This window comes from Cuculus canorus, chromosome 2 (genome assembly GCF_017976375.1).
Source record: "Cuculus canorus isolate bCucCan1 chromosome 2, bCucCan1.pri, whole genome shotgun sequence".
Classification (NCBI taxonomy): Eukaryota; Metazoa; Chordata; class Aves; order Cuculiformes; family Cuculidae; genus Cuculus; species Cuculus canorus.
In genome coordinates, this window is record NC_071402.1 from 114,198,861 (window position 1) to 114,219,418 (window position 20,558).

Here is a 20,558-nt window from a genome sequence, read left to right on the forward strand (position 1 = left end):
GAGAATAGCTGTGATAAACTTTGGAAATCACGCAAGTAAATGAGAAATCTAACACTTTCCCTTTGATTACTGTTTTCACTGTTTTTAGATTGCACTTAACTTCTCTTCTACGCGAGCCAAAAGACACCCCTATAACATGGTTACATGATGTGTCTAAACAGGACTCCTAGCCCTCAGAGTAGACAGGATAAACCTGCTTTCACCAGGCTGACTAACAGAACAGATTCATTGTTTGTAGTATTCCCGTCTTGTTTGCTGAAGAATTCAGAAGGCATTTAGTGAACAGGGTAGAGCGCTGAATGGGCAAATGGAAGAAACAATGTCAAGAAAGCAGGAAATCATGGATGGAGAGAACTTCTGTCTCGTCTCACTTGGAGAAGTCTGATTTTGTGCCCAGCTTTCCATGGACTGTATCTTCATGTCCTTAATGCCCTGATGAACAAGCCAGGGTCCTGACTTTGCAGAAGTGATGAATAACAACTGCCACTGCAGGATTCTTGGAAGAACTTGGACAACTTTTTTTCCAAAAAGTCCAGATTATTGGTATTTCAAGCTGGACACCAAAAAAAGCATACCTTAATCTGATCTTAGGCTCCAACTCCAAAGAAGAAAAAAATATCACAACTACATCCTACAAATATATCATGAGACATTGTAGACATTACTGTTTACATGAAGCATAAGAATAAAACTACAAAACATAATCAGAACTATTCTTAAACACCACTCCAAAAATAGCAAAGACGTTACTGAAGACTGAATGTCCAATTCAGTTTCACACCTTGCTGAGCAGTAGCACATTTTCACACCAATAAAGAGTGTATACTGAGTGTATATATTATGTATACAGAACCCAGGGAGAACATTCAAGGCAAATGAAGGTTCACTTCCACCAATTCCAAATTTTCAGTTTCTTGGCTTTAATAATTTTCATTAAACATAAGGAAACGTGCATGTCTTCAATGTTTCTGTTGCTCTTATAGACACAATTAAGATGTTCAATGACCAATGTGGATAACAGATCATTATCAGTGCTCAGAGGCTTTGGAAAGCAATAAAGATTCATTGATGGGCTTATAAACTGTGGGAGAAGGGAAAGCAGCGAGGAATTGATGCCCCAAACTGTCATTTAACTGTTTCCAGAACAGCCAATTTAATATTGATTCTGTCAGCCATAATACAGACTTCTTTAACTTGCTTAGTTCTAGTAATTCAAGGTTATTTATCAGTGTCTAAAGTTTTCTTCTTACCCAAGATAAGGGATACCTTAATGTCGAATCACAGAAAAACAGTGTGTGATTTTACTGGAGGAAAATTACCACTGGTGGAAAAAATTTAAGAACTATATCTTACCAATATTCTTCTGAATATCCATGATGAAATACTTCTCTGGAGTACTACAAGTGAAGGTAAAAGTCACATTCTCCCCAGGCTTTATCTTGAGTTCAGGCCTGATGACATTTTTAATACGAATTTGACAGCTTGGTGAAACACCAGATCTCAACTTAATCATAACTGTGATGTTGTCCACTGTGCGGAGCGAGATCATGAAGGAAGCTAATAAAGAAAAATAAATATAAGTGTTTTGTTATTAGGATGTGTGAGTATCACCAGCCCCTCCACACACTCCCAATGGTGCCACATACTCAGAAAGACTATTTGCATCCACTTTCTCAAACGTGTCTGGTATCGGACCTACAGAAAATGCCTCAGCTCTCTCGGTACGGTACAGACAACACAGAAATACACTTGCTGCATGTGCCCAGAGAGGGGTAAACACTGAATTTGTGTATGACCAGTTCTGCTGCAGTTTACTTCCAACAGTGTTGTTTATTTGACTTCTATAAAGTAGCTCAGCTATTCCTTTAAAATATCTGTTGTCCAAATTCTGGGTTGCAGTCTCACACCCATCACAGAGACTGCTTCATTTTTTAATGCACTTGTGAGGTTGTGACTCAATTCAGGAAGTTCATTCCCCAGCCAAAAAACAAAGTAACCCTCAACTTTAACTGCACCCAATGGTACCAAATTAATCTCTGGGTATGCCCCAACAATTACTACAGACCAGATTAGGTACTCCAGTGATACCAAAAGCACATACCAACAGATGTTTATTCACGTGGTCATGGTCCTCTCTCACCTTTCCCACCTTTAACAACTCATTCCATGAAGGTACAGGACATCCATCAACAGCCCCCAGCAGCACAGAAGGCACCTGTGGCCTGGGATGGACCATGTGTGCTTGCACTTGGGGTCCTGCACTTGGGGCACAACAACCCTATGCAGCGCTACAGACTGGGGGAAGTATGGCTGGAGAGCTGCACGGAAGAGAAGGACCTGGGGGTGCTGGTTGACAGCCGACTGAACATGAGCCAGCAGTGTGCCCAGGTGGCCAAGAAGGCCAATGGCATCTTGGCTTGTATCAGAAATGGGGTCACCAGCAGGTCCAGGGAGGTTATTCTCCCTCTGTACTCAGCACTGGTGAGACCGCACCTCGAGTACTGTGTTCAGTTCTGGGCCCCTCACCACAAGAAGGATGTTGAGGCTCTGGAGCGTGTCCAGAGAAGAGCAACAAAGCTGGTGAGGTGGCTGGAGAACAAATCTTATGAGGAGCGGCTGAGAGAGCTGGGGTTGTTTAGCCTGGAGAAGAGGAGGCTGAGGGGAGACCTTATTACTCTCTACAACTACCTGAAAGGAGGTTGTGGAGAGGAGGGAGCTGGCCTCTTCTCCCGAGTGACAGGGGACAGGACTAGAGGGAATGGCCTGAAGCTCCATCAGGGGAGGTTCAGGTTGGATATCAGAAAAAAATTCTTCACAGTAAGAGTCATTGGGTACTGGCAGAGGCTGCCCAGGGAGGTGGTCGAGTCGCCTTCCCTGGAGGTGTTTAAGGAACGGGTGGATGAAGTGCTTAGGGACATGGTTTAGGGAGTGTTAGGAATGGTTGGACTCGATGATCCAATGGGTCCTTTCCAACCTTGTGATTCTGTGATTCTGTGGATATCTCCTCTCCATCCCTGACATAGGCACCATAGACTTTGAGATTTTGCAAAATACCTAGAAGCCTCAATCTTCTCAGATTTCAACCCATCCTCAAGCACTATCAAATGCAGCAGCAGCTCTCACAGGAAATACTGGAGCCATAGAATAAACTGGTTGCTGAACAATCTTCTCATTGACAAACTGCAACCAATTCATCCAAACCTGACTGTCTTCTAAAAACATATACACAATACAAGACGTGAAGGAGCACCAACCAGACAGTCAAGACAACTAAAAAAGTTATTAGCATCAGTTTGATGCTTAGTAAAGACTGAACCTAGCTCTGGCTGAAACGAGTAAGTCTGCATTGAAGTCAATCATATCCCAGCCCCAACTGAAAATCTGACAACAGGTCAGTTGTCAAGTTTTCTGCCGGTTGTTTTCACTACTCCTCCTTCCTTATTTTACTGTACAGAAGATACAACTACAGTGCCTACAACACATGTGCTTCTAGTGTTTATGTGAAAAAATTAATTTAGGTATACAAAAATTAAGATCTAGGAAATACAGGTACCCCAAGTTCTCTTCAAAGTAGTGGGACAGCACACTGCGCTGCACGACAAAGCTCTGCTCATATGCCAGGTTGGTAATCCTCTTGCTCATTAACCCAAATAAAGACAGATTTACCCTAGCAAAACCAGCAGCCTGGCACACCAAGGCAACCCCCACAGCCATTCACATCTCCAGGCAGGTGCAGGAGAACAGCTGTTGCAGAAATGCAACTCTGCAGGGTGCCCCAGGCTCTGCCAAACTGCTCACCATCCCTTGAGCACCTAAACATACAGCCTGGTCTGTGCCAGCTGCCATTGCCGCGGTGGTGGTAAGGACACTGGCCAAAGCCCAGAGAGCTGGAGGGTCACCTGGTGAATGTTGGGTGGTGTGGGGCTGAGCACACAATGGGAACCCTTGATCTTCAGAGCCCTCTCGTGGCAGATGAGCAGAGACCCTCAACCAGCCCACGCGCCCCAACCAAAACCTTTAGCCATCATGGCTGAAGAGAGAAGTGTGGAGCATAAGTTCCCCCAAAACCACCTGTCTTATCTCTCACCTTCCCCTTTAAAATCTCCTGATTTTTAGAGCAGTCTCAGGGGTTTGCAGGGAGTGATTTTCAATACAATGTTTTGCAAAACCCCAGAGGATTAACCAGTCAGCACAGGTTATTGTCACTGGGAATGCTGCACCTCCAGGTTTGCAAACATCAGGCATTAAAAGTCTCACTGCTATAGTGAGTAGCAAGATACTCCATTGTGCTTTTATTTGAGTTTTGTCTGTCTTGAGCCTTTTTCCAGCCTTTCTGTCTTTTCTGCACAATCTTGAAGTCAAAAGACTTAACAAGACCTTGAAACTGCCTTGCCTGTTTGCCACCAGGATCAAAGGCTTTAAATGAAAACCTTGAATACCAAGAGGCTTGCCAAATTTCTGCACATACTTGTAAGGATGACTTTACTAAACCTCTATACCACCAGTAGGAATCTGGTCATTTAGTAACTTAATATATCTTTAAGTGGCAGGACCTCAGCCCTTTGCCCTGAGTGCCTCCACCGACTTCCTTTGCCACTTCCCATGGCTCGCACTACTCAGAATCTGCATTTCTGCTTTAGAAACACTTTCTCAGAGCTTTTCAATCTGAGTTTTCTCAAGGAAAAACCAAAGAGGTGACCATAAAGGCTAAGAACTGTCTTGTGCAATGACCATTGAAACACACAGAGGTCAATCACAGGGGCAACATCCATGGGGTGGGGAAAAGAGAATAAAGCAAAGCCAGCAACCAGAGCTGTTCTTCCTTATGCTGCAGGAGGAAGCAGTTTTCAGAACAGAAAGTGAAATGATCACTTCCAGCCTAGCTCATTTTCCATACCACTGGACATTTTTGGGTGTTATTTGTGTTTTTATTATTTATCACACTTAGGGCACAAAATACCCTTTGACTCAGATGGCCACAATTTTTCTGATGTTTACATCAGGCAGGTATGAAGTGTAACAGCATAATATAAATAATTAATAGGTACAGACAGAAGACACTTTCCTTGCAGATGATAATTGTCACGCTCATCTACGGTTTAACTATGACTGAAAATTCTGTTCCTCACTTTCTTATCTAACGGTTATCACTCTTCCATTTCTCATCTTTTTCTCACAACCACATGGCCAACCTGGCAGGATGAAGAAATGCACCTGGGTCACTAACAGCCAGCACTTCTGTACCAAATGCTTGGGTATGGCTCTAAGACTGTTTTTATTTAAGAGCAATAAGTTTAAGCATAACCTCAAGCTCACAGAATCATAGAATCACTAGGTTAGAAGGGACCCACTGGTCATTGAGTCCAACCATAAATGAACAGCTTTAAAGTAAAACAAATACATGCCCTGAGCCAAAAACAAGGATTAGATATTTTCAACATGTTGAATGATGTTGTGAAATAAGAAAAGCCTTCTTAAAAGCATCAAAACAAAGCATCATTTTCCCCAGCCCTTGAAAGACTTGATTTCTGCTGCCTGGTGATTTTGCTTCTCATCCCCTACCCAGACTTCATGTAGTCAGCAAAAATGAATAACTAAATAGCTAAACCCACCAAACTATAGCCACATGCTTGCAAGATAAAAGACTACTTAAAATCACCTTTTTTGCGTGGCTTTTATAAAGATGAATGAGCCTCTTCATGACTCATACTGATCTGTCATTGTCTACGATTCCCACTGCATCCCTTTTTATTAGGATTACCAGTAACTGCACACGTTTCTTGTAAAGAAGGAATTTCCATGCTTCATTAATGCCGCACAGGGATGACACACCGGATATCCAAACCAACAAGAGGAAGCATTGCCAAATCTGGACCTAGTCTCAGCGTACACAATGAAAGCGCTGGACTGGAAGATACCAGAAGTGAAGCTTCCAGTTGTGAGCTGTTTCACAGGCTGATGTAGACAATTGATGTCACTCTGATTTCCCCCCTCCCCCATCCCTAAGCAATTAGTTTTACAACCTCCCTTAGCTATTTCCTCAACTACCCCAATCTCAATCTGCACATTCCCTGACACAGCTGGATTTGCTACTGCTTATTTTGAGACTGCTCCACAACGACAGCTGTCTCATCACAGCATCTTTATCACTCAGTCATGCTCCTCTCTGCACAAGTGCACCTTGGCTAGCTTTTCCTCAACCGCGTAATTTTTCCGAAGTGTTCACCAACTTTAATGCTCAGACCCCTCCAACTTCAGTTAGAAACAAACTGCCTAGTGTAAACCAAGTTGAATTACTCTTCAGAGTTTAACTTAAATTTATCTACTGCAGTTGTACCTGACACTAATCCCCTAGTATGTTTTAGTATGTGTATATAAATGACAAACGGCCGTTTTCCCTGTACAATACGGGGATGCAATGTAGAAGACAAAGGGAGGGACAGAGAGCATGCATATGTATATACAAGGAAAGGACTTGGCAGGACAGCAAAAATTTTTATGGCTACGTACAGTGCCTTGCTAAGCAAAGCTAGAGTGAGAACAGAGTCCAACTGGTTTTGGCTAGAAGGCTGCGTTTTATTGCAGTAATTTATCCATAAGGTTCTATGGATTGCTTCATGACTTCACTGTGTGGATTAAAACAATTAAAAATGAGACAGAACAAGAAACCAAAGTTGACAAGAGTCCCCAGCAAAAAAAAAAAATCTCACATATTGATTTATCTCAAAATAACATACGAAAACTGTTGGTTTGCTCATACCAGTTAAATCATGGGTTGCTTAATTTCATCCATTTTTAATAAAAACCAGTTGGATGGGGCTGACTCAGACACCATTCACAAGACAGTGGCAGCTGGAGGAGATGGGCTGCTGCAGAAGGTGAGTAGCAACAACACTCATTCCAGATATGAAGTACCTGGATCTAAACTCTGATTCTGTCTGTGGGGGATCTGAACCCACACAACCAGCACACCTCTCTGGAGAACGGGCTCATCCAGCACATGCACTTTGTGACACTGCCTCAGGACATGGATGGCACTGCAGTTCTCTTTGCCTCTAAGCTCAGTAGGCTCTCCTGGAAAGCTCACAGCCTCTTCTGAGCCCTTGCAGGGAAGCTGGCCCAAAGGCATGCTGTTAGCCCATTGGGGTTGTTTCACTATATGTAATCTACTGCAAAGGTCATGGCAAGACAGTGAGAAGCAAAAAGTATGACTCAATAACACAGCGACCCCACCATAAGCTGAATGACTTCAGTTTCAAGTCACATGAACTCCTGTTGCTGATCTAACAGACAGCTTTGGTGCTGGAGACAGCAGTATTGTCAGTACACATTCAGAGCAATCCATCCAAAACACCACCCTTCACTCAGTAAGGGGAACCTCAAAGCTGTCTCCTGCATAATGTGGACTGCAGGCTCCAGCTCCTGCATCCTGAGCAAATGGTCCCAATGGCTCAAATAAGAGAGATGCACCAATGCTATACCTGATCATCCATTTCCCTTCACCTGCAACAGAATTCACGGCAGGTTGACTCAAGTTTGCCAACAGGTCAAAGAATATTTCAAAGATTTTGCTGACTAACATTTTGTACTTGCCTTATTGAAGATTTCTTTTGTCAATTTGAGTCCAACTGTCCGATTTAAATACAGCACTCAATTGCTCATGCATCGTCCACTCCTCCAATGCCCATCCAGGTAAATGCTTTGACATTAACTTTAAGCCTTTCAAAAAATTAGTCAAGGACCCACACACCATTTATAATTTTCTCACCTGATGCTGTGAGCAGCAAACAGGGCACAAGCAAATCACAAACTACAACCAACTCTGCAACCTGCTGAAATCCTCTTGGACTTAATAAAGCAAACAGGTTTTCTGTTTATATTTTAAATGTAAGCTACGTACCCTCTACATTGCTCAATGATGTCCTTCTGCTCTTATATTTGTAGCTGTCTTCCAATACCACAGATGCTTGGCATACGAGGTTCATATTTGTGAAATGATTGCTTTCACGGAATCACCCAGAAAATTAAAGCTTAAGACCTGTACAGTCTGTAAACACTTACAGATAGACGCTGCCAATGACTATTATGCCAGCGTAGCCACCCACACCTCAGGAGAGGGCACCTGGGAGAGAATATCCATTCCTCAGCCATCACAGTACAGCCCTCTATTCTTCACTGATAGTTTAAATGGATAGCCAGGATGGGGATATGAAGCAGGTGAGATGTCACACATTCCATTCTCCTCCTTATCAGGGAGGAAGGGTGGACACTTTGCAACAGTGATGTTACAAGCCATCTCAGCACAATTCACCAGACCAGGTCTGTCAGTACCCCAGGCCAACAAGGCTGCTCACTTAAAAGTTGTTAATTCATTAAGTTAACTTGTAATATTTCAAAGGAATAATGTAGTTTCAGTTTAACAATAACTTTAAAAAAAAACCCACAATTATAAATTTTAGTACTTCTACCACTTTCTCTGGAATGTTTTTAGAAGGATAATTAGGACATAAATCACATACAAGATGTTTAAAATAGGGGGGAAAAAAAGGACACTTTGGGACTTGGCAAGTCTAGCTGTAATTGGAGAAGGGAGAGTTTTGACTCTGGGCTGCCTTTATTATTTTACAGATACTAAGTTTTGTTGTTTTGGTAGAAACGAGACAAAGCTCAGTGAATGCTGTCCACAGGCTGACCACCAACTCACATACAACATACAAAATGTAAGATACCTGGGTCTGTGCAACTTGACAGGAAAATGTCACACTGGCACAAGGAACACAGACACCATGCAAGTCACTGCAGGAGCCTCCCTTGATCAAAGGGGTGTTTGCTTGCACTATTCATCCCTACCTTGATGTAAGCCAGCAAGAGGACAGCATCCTGGAGCATGTCTGAGCAGCTCTTCGGTCTTGTCTCTGGTTAATGAAGGTGGAAAAGCACATTTCACAATCAGTGGTCCCTCCCATGCCAAATATCCTGCCAAGAGATCTTTGTCTCTCACTTCTGAGGAAGTTCAAATAATCCCTTCTCACTCTTCAGTTTGCTGTCTCCATACACTTATATCCCAGCTCCACCCACAGACCTAGGGCCAACTCCAAAATGCCAGCGTGATTGTATATCTCCAAATAAGCATTTGCTCTGACAGCAAGTAACCACACTCACTTTGTTCCCAAGAAATCAACTGGCACAGTTTGAAGCAAGCTATCCCATGGCACCCTTGAGGATGGTTGTTAAAAGGTATCCAATGGAACCAGTACAGGTGAGACTTCTCCCCACTATATGAGATAGGTAAAAAAACCCCATAAACCTGTTTTCCCACAGTACTGGCAGCCTAGGCGCTCAGAAGCAGACGAGACCTTACTAACAGGCAAAATGCACACCTACTAAACGTTAGAGCACAATTCTTCAGCTGCATCTTCCTGAAAGTCTTCCAGGAACTCCCATCAATACTATCGATACCGGGCAGATTAAGCTATAGGCAGGAAACCCCTGCCTCTGCCACCAGCTAACAAAGAAACAGATTTTGCTCTGACAGCAGTCAACAGTTTACTAAGTGCAGCGCAACCCATGTCCCTTCCTTCACACCCTAGTGGCACAAGCAGATTTTGACCAACAGTAATCTGCACGATCACACCTCCATCACATTAGAGAAGACTGAGTCCAGGGATGGTGCCCAAGCTCTGTCTGCTGAATCCTACTCAAAGACCATCACAAGTCACCGGGTGTTCTGTAGGAATTGGTTAATGGTTGGGCTCCAACAAAACAAAGCAGCAGGCACACGGTCCACTCCAGAGCTGAGGTCTGACAGGGATACTCGGAACAGCCCCAGCAAGACTGCCAGTGTCCCAGAAACTGTTGCAGCTCTTCAGGTAGCAGCTTTAGTCATTTCCCAAGTTGGGCAAAAGTTTATAAATTATAAAAATTATTAAAAAATGTATAACCGTAGAAAGATTTTAAGAGAAACTTAAGAAAAGCAAGGGGAGAGGATATAGAGTTACTCAAAACAAGTCCATTTAGATCAAAACTGGTGTCTGAGACCCATTTTTCCCAGATCCTCTAGCCGAACTTTGCTGCAGCAAGCCTTTCTAGGAGCTCTTGCGTGGAGACCAAGACCAGAAAGTATCCAAAGGGAGAGCTCAAAAGGAGTGCCCAGAAGACAGTGGGAGGTCCTTGCCACAGACATAATAAGAAAATCCGGTCAGTTCAGTTAAACAGTCCACTCATGACAGCGGTGAGCAGCACCCAGCTTCCCACCGCACAGACACAGCGATCACCCAGTATCACCAGCAGCCCCACACCAGTTACAACACAAAGGTGTGCACCTCCATGCATGGCCACTGCTCTGTTTGCATTTGCCTATCACTGCCCAGGACTTGAAGAAGACCATGTTCAACTATTAGCAATTACAAAATGCAAGTGAAAATCCAATCAATAAGGAGAGACTAGAGAAGAAGGAAGAGAGTTACTCACCCATTATCTACACTAATTTGCAAACACACCATACGCCTGTCACATATTGCTGTACCAGTCAACACAGGTAAAGCCAAAAGTGTATTGACTTTATTCTCAAAGGATAGGTCCTCGTGGTATTTCTAATATGAAATATTCCTGGAATGAACAAAGTGTAAAGTTGTGCCAACACCTCAGTCTTAGGCAGAGACCGAACATGTGGATTCCAAAGCTTTTTATGTAACATATATATGTACAAATATCAAGTAAGCTGGGTGATAACAATTATATCAATAAACCCAGGCCCAGCAATATTTACCTGTGAAAACACTGCTGCTTCATATTTAAAAAAGTCAAAACTTTTTTCCAGTAGCTTTTCTCCTACTTTCACTTCTAGTTCAATATCATTTATAGATAAGATTAATTCATTTTGGTAATTAACAAGCCTGAACACAACTGATCTGAAGGATACCTTATATCAGGTAGGAAAAGAGTTCTTTGCTTGTTTCATAAAGCAAGCCCTGATTTCTAGAAACTCCTGTTACAGTGTGACAAGACGAGGCACACAAGTCAGAATAAAAATCAGTGTAGAGCAATCTTCTACCTGAAAAATAATTTCCTCTATGCACAGGTCCATGGTGGTAGACTGGACATGAGCTTCAACTCCAGACCTTCCACCCATTTCTCCCCCAGCCAGTCCTTTGGGCCAATGCCTTGAGCCAATGTCAAAAGAACCCCTTTCAGCCAGTTCCCTCTTAATTATTTTTTGGCTGATGAGCCACCACAGCTCGCCAAATGAGCACAAAAAACTCACCAGCCCACCACATCACCTTCCTTCTCTCCTGGGCCACTCCTTAGCCAAATGGCTGCTATTTGTTGGTGTTTTCTGTTTTGCGTAAGAGTAACACCATGATCAAGAGTACAGCTGCTGGAGAACCTTCATGCAGACATGACTCCAGAGATCATAACCTAACTGAGGATCTCTGGTGGGGGCACCCAAATTGGTGGACACCCGTGCTGCTGTGGACAAGAAGTTCAATTCAGTGTATTAATCATCAAACATTTTCATGTTCCCACCCCCTCACATTTCCACTTGGGCTGTCACATTACTTCTTCCTCCTTACAGACTTGAAAGAGACAAACAAATGAAAGCCACACATAGGCATGGCTTACTTGTTAAAAACAAACATGCCAAACCTCCAAAAATCTGGAATTGAGTTAAATAAAGAATTAAGTGTATTTTCTAGTGGAAAATTTAAGGCAGTAACATCAGAACTGAAACACACAATAAATTATAAGTTACTACGCACGTTATCTTCTAACAAGTAAAAGCTAAGCACTCCAGGTTGATAACGGCATGAGGCAAGCAAGAAAATATACAAAAAAGTACAACTGAATATTCATGTACATTAATTCTGGTCTTAAAAGCAGAGATCACAACTGCATGAACAAATGGCAGCTCAGAAAGAAAACAATCCGACTTCAACTGACTTTCAGAGAAGCACAAACAGGCCAATTATTTATATTCTGTCAGAACACCAGAAAGACCCTGCTAACTGCCTGGAGCTTATTTTATTAAAGGCAACAGCTATCCATGTTAAGACTGATACGTGACTCAGATCAGTCAGTTGCCAAGAAAAAGTTAAGTGGAGGGTAGAGCAAGAAAAAGGCATCATTATCTGCAGATCCATTTATCATAACAATGACACTTTAAAGACAAACCCTGAAATACACATGCAGATTCTACCATATAAACAAATATTTCAGATTTAAAGCATCCTTATGTTTCATAGACATCATAAAAGTCTGACTAATTTCATTATTAGCATTTCAAATAAATGTTTTCAGTTGCAAAACGCATTTTCAAAGGTCAGATACACTATGCTTTGTTCACATTCCCACAGCCATGCACAGCTGTTGCACTAAATACTTCTTTAGGTAGTTAACCAAGGTTTCGTTTGATAACTTATGTTGCACAAAGCTGCATCTGAAGACAAACCACAAGCTCCTCTGAAGATAGTGCAACCAGCCATGCTTGAGCTACACATTCCTACAGGAAAGTAAAGACAGCCTTATAATACTGCACCTGCTGGGAAAGAGCAGAGGGAGAAGGTGAGAGAGGAAAGCAGTTCATCAAGGATGACAAGAGACAACTTTAGAGACAGGCACACTAAGATTTGTAGTCATCCCACCAGAGCCTCACTAATCAGCAAGAAGAGGCACACATGCCTCCTGGCTACCTTGTGCATGGTTCTGCACATCCAGCCAAGACCTGGCCTCGCTGACAGGGAGATTGCTGCAACTTGCAGCCAAAATGCAGCAACAGTAGAGCCGGTACCAACATCAGCACCAGGGCAAAGGGAACGCCTTAAAAATCACAAACTACACAGGAGTGCGGGGGACAGTGTTAACCTGATCTTGAGTTTTCAGGACAAACTTTTGCTCAGAGAAATGTTTCAACTACAGTTTTTCTTGTGCAACGACAACAGCAACTCCCACTAGGATAAAGGTTGCACCAGGCATATGAGATACACCAAAAACCTGGGAAGGCACCGTTCCCCTCCCCAGTTCCACTCACACCATCACTAACTCCAGCCTGCCAACCCATGCCATGAACGCAGCCAAGACTAAACCATGTCTTTTTTAAGAGGGACTGGGGATCCACAAAGAGGAGGAAGGAACCGAGTTAGAGTCTGATGGAATGACAGAGGACATGGCACACAGGAGCAGCGGTGCTTCTGCAGGAGAGGGACAAGCAAGCGGAAGCATGCAGTTGGAAAGGAAGAGAAGGAGGTAGGAAGAGGGATCACCAACAGTGGCAGCACACTGGTGGGTCTTCTGGTGTTTTGTACTACTTCATTGTTACTAACTTTGCTTTACAGAGCAACTACATGGTTTGACCGAGGGCAAGGTCACAGGCTGGGGAGAACTTCCCCCCCATCGCTTCCTCTAGATGAAGCCAAGAAACCCCCAGACCACAAAGACATTTGTCTGTAGAGAAAGTTTGCACAGTAAGAATAGACTAGACATTATTCATCAGACTCCCTATCTTCTTTTGTTTTCCTGTACCTTCCCATCTGATTTGTTTTTGCCGTTTTCATGATAAGAGCTATTACAATCACACACAAAGCAGACTTGCTTGGCTGTCCAGGGACACAGCCACCACACAGCCTGTATCCTGCTTACTACTATACGCAACCAAACCAACGGCGTGGGCTCAAACCTTGCATAAAGCAGGTAGAAACTTTTTTTTTTACATGCCAATGCAAATGCATAATCCTCTTGGATGTTTCAAACATGACAGAGAGGAAGATGCCGGAACAGATGATAATAAGGAAAGGTCAAAGACATTGTCTCAAGAAGAGCTGTACTATGCCTCAAAAACAAGTCCATGAAGTTTAAGGTGAAATACCAAGAAGATTTATGGGGAGGAAAAATAAAAGGCACAAAGGATTTTGATAACACAGTTTGACCAGATAGGTTGGATTAATGTGTGAACGTAGGATTAATAGGCTGCTTCTCCAGTGAAGGTCTAGATCTATATAGAAAAAAGATGCAATCAAGAGTTTTTTTCATTTGCTACTTCAACTATACAAGACCTTTGGGAAATCTAGCCCCTCTCCTTCTAGCGCTGACCCATTTAAGGTTTTAAAAGTCTGTTTTCATTCATAACAACATGGTTAACTACAGTATGATGTTTTTTCTTTTTTCCTTTGAAGGGGCTTAGGAGGCAAATAGCTGTAATTCACTTGACTCAGAGCATTAAACACAAATATTTTATTTAAAAGACTAGACAGCTTGAAACTTAAACCTCAGTGCTGTCCAATTTCTCAGTCAACATTTAGAATGCATTGTTTATAATAACAATGGCTGTGAGCCACACTTCACTATAAACAGGCAGTTAAAGGTAACAGAAATGTTAAAAAGGCACATATTTCACATCAGACTCTTTAGGTTATTCACAGTCACTGCAAATAACTCAGCAGTTCTTTTGTATAGAAGGACTCATACTTCAGGAATCTTTCACAAGACTAATAGTTTTGAAACAGTTCAGATTCAGGATGGGGTTTTTTTTTTGCAATCAAGCAGCTTTGGAAATTGATGAAAACCCCATATACTCTGCATTCATAACTAGAATTCTTTTGGGGTCGCAGACAAGATTTACGGAAATCAGTCATGGGATATATGTGCAGAATTGCACGAAGCATCCAGGAATTTCAAGAGACAGATTTTGTGGTGAGCAGCTGTCTCCCTCTCTGACATGGCAGGGCACACAAGCCATTCCATTTCCCTGCAGGTACAGTTCATCCATTGCTCTACATAAATAATACGATTCTGTTCACTTAAAAGCTTATGCAAACACATGGTCCAACACAGAGTACCATCCTGCAAGCTCCTCCTCCTTACAGGTAATTCAGCTGCCCCTTTGGCATCCAGGGAAAAGAACTTTGTGAAGTTGGTTGCACGATTGATACTCTAGCAAGTGAGGATGTAACAACAAAGTAACTTAGAACCATAGAATCATTAAGGTTGGAAAAGATCTTGTCCAACCACTAACACATCACCATGCCTACTAAGCCATGCCCTGAAGTGTCTCGTCTACGCATTTTGTTCTTTTTAATACCTCCAAGGATGGTGACTCAACCACCTCCCTGGGCAGCCTGTTCCAATGCTTCACCACTCTTTCAGTGAATAATTTTTTCCTAATATCTGATTTAAACCTTTCCTGGCACAACTTGAGGCCACTTCCTCTCATCACATAGCTTGTTACTTGGGAGAAGAGACAGAGACACCCACCTCGCTACAACCTCCTTTCAGGCAGATGTAGGGAGCGATAAGGTCACCCTTCATACTCCGTTGCTCCAGGCTAAACAACCCCAGCTCCCTCAGCTGCTCCTCAGAAGACTTGCTCTCCAGCTCCTTCACCAGCTTCGTTGCTCTTCTCTGGACACACTCCAGCACTTCAATGTCTTTCATGTAGTGAGGGGCCCAAAACTAAACACAGTTTTCAAGGTGCGGCCTCACCAGTGCTGAGTACAGGGGCAGAATCACTTCCCTGCTCCTCCTGCCACATTATTTCTGATCCAAGCCAGGATGCTGCCGGCTTTCCTGGCCACCTGGGCACACCGCTGGCTCACATTCAGTGGGCTGCCAACCAACACCTCCAGGTCCTTTAATGCCGGGCAGCTTTCCAGCCACTCTTCCCCAAGCCTGTAGGGCTGCACGAGGCTGTCACGACCCAAGTGGAGGGCCCGCCAGAGAAAGAAAAAGGAACGCACACACGAGAGATGCTGAAAAGTGGATGTCCCTATTTCTACGCTCTTTTCAAGCGGTGCCCGAGGTCGCTGGCACAGCAGGGCGTGCGCCCAGGCCACCTCCCGAGGGCGAGGAGCCGGGCAGAGCCGCGGGAACCGTGGCTGCGGGATGGTGACCGCCTGGGAAAACTGGAGCTCCCCCCGCACAGGGGAGCGAGGACCCCGCACGCTCCTCCCGGGGGGCTACAACTACCGAAAAGCCCCGCACGCACCTCAGAGATGCGATCCAGCATTAATGCGCTCTCCCCTTTAAATACTAGTACTTATTGAACGGCGTGGCCAAGAAAAGCAAGGCAGGGCTCGGCCGCCCGTCGGGTGGGTCCCCCCTGCCCGAGCAGCCCCACGGGGGGGCGAAGGGAGAACGCCCCCTCAGGAGAGCCCGGGGGGCATCGAAAGTCCCTACCTTCCCGCTGGAGGAGCTGCGCCGAGGCGGCGAGCAGCGCGGTGAGCAGCACGGGCAGCGCCCGTCCCGCTGCCATCGCCCCGCACAGGAGCCGGGGCGGGCGCGGGTCTCCCTCCGGCCCCGCCGCTTCCTGCCGCACCTGGCGGGGCGGGGCGGGCAGGTGAGAGCCCTCCTCTTCCTCCCGGCAGGCGAGGGTGGGGGAAAGAGGGATGGGAAGGGTTGGGGGAGGCTCCCGGCGCTGCCGGGGTGGAGCCGACTCGTAGTCAGTGGCTGGAATGATGCTGCTGGGTGGTCTCTGCTCTCAGAACCTTCCCCCAGCGCTTCCCTCTCCCCGTTTCCGAGGTTATTTGCTCCTGCCGAAGGAGTTCGCCGCCCCTGTGGGCGGTGGAGCGCTGAGACAGAGAGGCTGTAGGTGTCCCAACCCTGGACACGGACGAGGTCGGGTTGGATGGTGCTCTGAGCAGCCTGTAGAAGACCCCGCTGGCTGCACGGGTTTGGATTAGATGCCCTTTAAAGGTCCCTCAAAGGGTTTAGAGGGGAAACTGTATGAGGAGCGGCTGAAGTCACTTGGTCTGTTCATCCTGGAGAAGAGGAGACTGATGGGAGGCCTTATCACCACAGGAGGAGGTGGAGGAGCAGGTGCGGATCCCTTCTCTTTGGCCACCAATGAGGGAATGGCAGGAAGATGTGCCAGGAGAGGTTTAGGTTGGCTGTTTGGGAAAGGCTCTTCATTCACCCAAAGAGCGGTGGAGCACTGGAACAGGCTCCCCAGGGAAGCGGTGATGGCACCAAGCCTAAAAATAGTCAAGAAGCATTTGGACAATGCCCTCAGACACACGGTGTGAATGTTGGGGTTGTCCTATGCAAGAAGAGGAGTTGGACTCAATGATCCCTGTGGGTCTGTTCCAACTCAGGACATTCTATGATTCTATAAGCCCAGACTGTTCTATGATTCTCTTATCAGAAGTGCCTCATTTCACACAGAAGTAGGTTACTCTCCTCAGACAGCAGTTTGTAGCCTACTTATTAAATGTTTGGGTTACAATGAATAAATCTGAGCAGAAACCATCATGATGTAGTCAGGAATAGATGTTTGCCCAGTGAGTAAATACCTTACTAATGCGAGACAGCTCATCTTCCAGTAATTCCATGCCATCACTTTTGCCATTTGTTTCTTTGGCAATATCATTGCAAAAAAACAGTACATTTATATTAGCCCACAACAGCACCTGGCTATTACAGAAATGTGGACAGGAATATTCATGTTCGAAGAAGTAGAAACATCAAAATAATGTCAGAAGTTCAAGACCTTTAACAGATTTAACACCAAGATTTAGAGAAGACCGAAGACCCTTTGCTCTTGCTGATTTCAGCTGGCAACAACACATTTTCTCCTGGAAGATCTTTACACCTCTTTTATAAATAAATCTATAGTTCAGTTGTCTTCTGCATAGTATGGCTTTTTACTCATCTTAATGAAGAACATGCAATTAGAAGAAAATGTGTGCAGCAAAAAAAATAGATCAGTGTTTTGGAATGAAAATTAGTAATTTTGAATAAACTGTTAATAAGAAAGTAATTAACTGGTTATCAGACTGCAGGGAAATTAATGGGTGGGAGTTCTGCAGCCATACGAGAGGGAACAATGATTTCTTAGGCTCAAAATGGTTCTGCTGCTACTTCATTAGCATAAGGAAATACGAAGGGCTAGAGGTTTTCTTTTCTCCTATTGGAGAAATAGAAGGGGTTTTTTGTCAGCTCACAGATTTTAGTTTGTGTTACGTCTTTGCAAGTTTCACATCTTCATGAAATTCAGTACTTTCCCATGGTAGGTAATTCTTACATCAGCTTTGTGCTACTTTACAGTTCCTTTTTAGTTCTTTTCTAGATCAAAACATGGAAAAAGTATGATAGACTTGCCAAAACATATGTGGGTTTATGTCCATTATTGTTCTAAATGCTATTCTATCATTTCTAATTTGGGTGTAGAAGCACAGAACGAGAAATCACCCACTGTCTGGTTGCTCTTCTGTTCTCCTCAGTCACCCTTCTAGTGACCACATCATCATGTAATTCTCTTAGTAAATGCTATAAACATTAGCTAGGCAGTCTAACACTATCCCTGTGAAACTGCTAAGTTCAGCTCCCTTTGATTTGGAGATAATGGACCAAGGAATGGATAGTCCTTATGACTTCCCCAGTTTGACAGAAGAACTAGTGCTTCTCTGTGGGGTTGAAAGGGCTGTGTAGTGACAGACTGGCTAATGATGAGAGTCACTTCCTAGTGGATTTGGACATCTGCTGTTCCATAAACAATTTAGATATCTGGATTAAGATGCTTAAAATATTTGACATGGGAAAGCATGCAGAAATGACCACTTCAAGTCAAAAAAACATTGACTGACTGTACATATAACTCTATGGGAAAAAAAAAACACCAACAAAAAGCATTTTCCATTGGCATCATTAAGGTCTGCACAGCTAATGCACTTCATTAGAGTAGTAGCAATCCTGGTTGCTCTAGTATCAGTTACAGTGGAAGAGTCAACCACCCTCGACACTTTTAGTCTAGGCATGCCAGGATGCTAACCAGAGTCCTTGGGGCTGGCAGGGTTAAAGTTAAAGAATCGTTCCACATGTCTGCCCCAAAACACCCTGACCCTCAGAGCACAGTGCAAACGGAGGTGCACTACTCTCCATGATGATGCTCCAGCATCTTGGTGGTAGGAAAGCATGCTCTGAAAATGAATGCTGTTAAACAGGTACCTTGCTAAAATCAGACTTCTCTGTCTGCAAAGAGTGAGGACAAGAGGTAGACAATTGTCAGTCTAATGGCAAGCATCGATGTGCTAAGCATAAAAGTAGCTCAGTCCCCTTTGCTATGATTTTAATGGCTTTAACTTTGTTTCTAAAATGAAGAAAGAAGGAGAACAGGAGGAAAAGTAAGAGATCGTCCTCCTTTCACACATCTTTTAACCAAAACGTCCTTTGAAATAGCTATCAGCTTCCACTTCAGTGTATTTCCTTGAGGAGGTGAGTACTCTTGTGATACCATCAATTTGTCTATGTGTCTAGTTCAGCTGATGCAGCTGACAAGCAACTCCCTCAGTCAGTCTTGTTGTTGAATATATTTTTTTCTTTTCTTTTTTTTTTTTTTCATGCTCAAGGCATTTTTGGTTTTCCTCTCTTTTTCGTGATATTTATATATTGAAAGATACTGATTTGGTCCTAATATGAAAGCATCTGTAAGCAGACCTACCCTCCTGCAGGCATCTCTTGCTTCTGTCTCAGGCTGGAGGTGAGCAAAAGCAGCATGTATAATTTTATGTTTCTCCTTCCTGCTCTACAATCATTACCTCAGAGAAGAACAAGAGTCAGCCAGGTCAGATTTGAGGGCCAGCCTTAATGGATCACTTTAATGTAGTATACAAGTCTATGGACTGAAACTCCTAGGGACTGAGAAATAATTGCCTCTGCAGCCAGAGTGTGCCTACATGCAATTCAAGCTCCATCAAAACCTGATAATTTGGCTTTTGCCTCTCATTAGGTTAATACACAGTGCCCTGGTCCAGCTGGAAGTGATGTAGAAAATCAGAGGGTTTAATCCTCATTAACATTCTTTGTTGTTTTGCAGCATTCTTCTTCAGCAAGACTTGAAGTGCTTTGGAGCAGTTGTTTCATATGGGCCATGTATCTTCAGTGGCAAGCTTTACTGACCAGCTGACCACAGTAATGATGACAGACTTCTGAGGAGGAGGAGCTAGGATTGATCATCTTGGAAATGTGAATTTAGCAAGAGAAGACAGGGAAGAGATAAAAATAGGTTTAAAAACCTAAACATAGCGTGCATGTGCTGGTTAGTCAAAAGTGTTCCTGTCTTCTGTCTATGGGAATCATATTCTCTTGCCTGGAAATGCCCTATTAATTACACAGAGCAAGTTTTAGAAAACCCACAGAAAAGCTATAAATGGAAGCGCATTAATTCTAAACCGTATTATTTTTGAGGAGCAAATCTCCTGCTTCAGCTTCCTTATCCCCACAGTGTTTGTAACATCACTAAATGAACACATCAAAGACAGAGCCAGTGTTACTCCTACCAATAGTTGTTAATGAGAGATTCTGCTCCCTACTTTTTTAACCTAGAATGAAATCGTTAAAGTAATAACTGTACATGGCACATGGGCACTGACTCCCACAGTCAGCCCTGGGCAAAATTCTACTCAGAAAATATCCAATAACCTCAGGCAGAGAGAAACACAGGTAAATGTGCTCTTTGTCCTAATGAGAGAATGTTCACTTGAGTAACTTTTAGGTTGGTGGTTTCTACCATGCTCTGACTCTCAACATCAGAACAGGCTCCGTGAGTCTTGAAATGATAGGGTGTGTATTTA

The 20,558-nt window shown here is 43.8% G+C and overlaps 1 protein-coding gene across 2 annotated transcripts in view; it reads right to left on the minus strand.

Annotated features, from left to right (window-relative positions):
* The window catches only part of CDCP1 (CUB domain containing protein 1), a 29,720-nt gene extending 13,351 nt beyond the window's left edge, over positions 1–16,369 (minus strand). The window contains exons 1-2 of one of the 2 annotated variants that reach the window (XM_054060544.1): positions 16,168–16,369; positions 1,354–1,557 (exon numbers count right to left, since the gene is read on the minus strand). In XM_054060544.1, the coding sequence (XP_053916519.1) occupies positions 1,354–1,557; positions 16,168–16,243 (280 nt within the window). In that variant the 5' untranslated portion in view covers positions 16,244–16,369. Of the gene's footprint in view, positions 1–1,353; positions 1,558–15,246; positions 15,390–16,167 lie in introns of those variants that run through there. The other variant, XM_054060546.1, reaches the window with a different exon arrangement.
* Between the last annotated feature and the right edge of the window lie 4,189 nt (positions 16,370–20,558).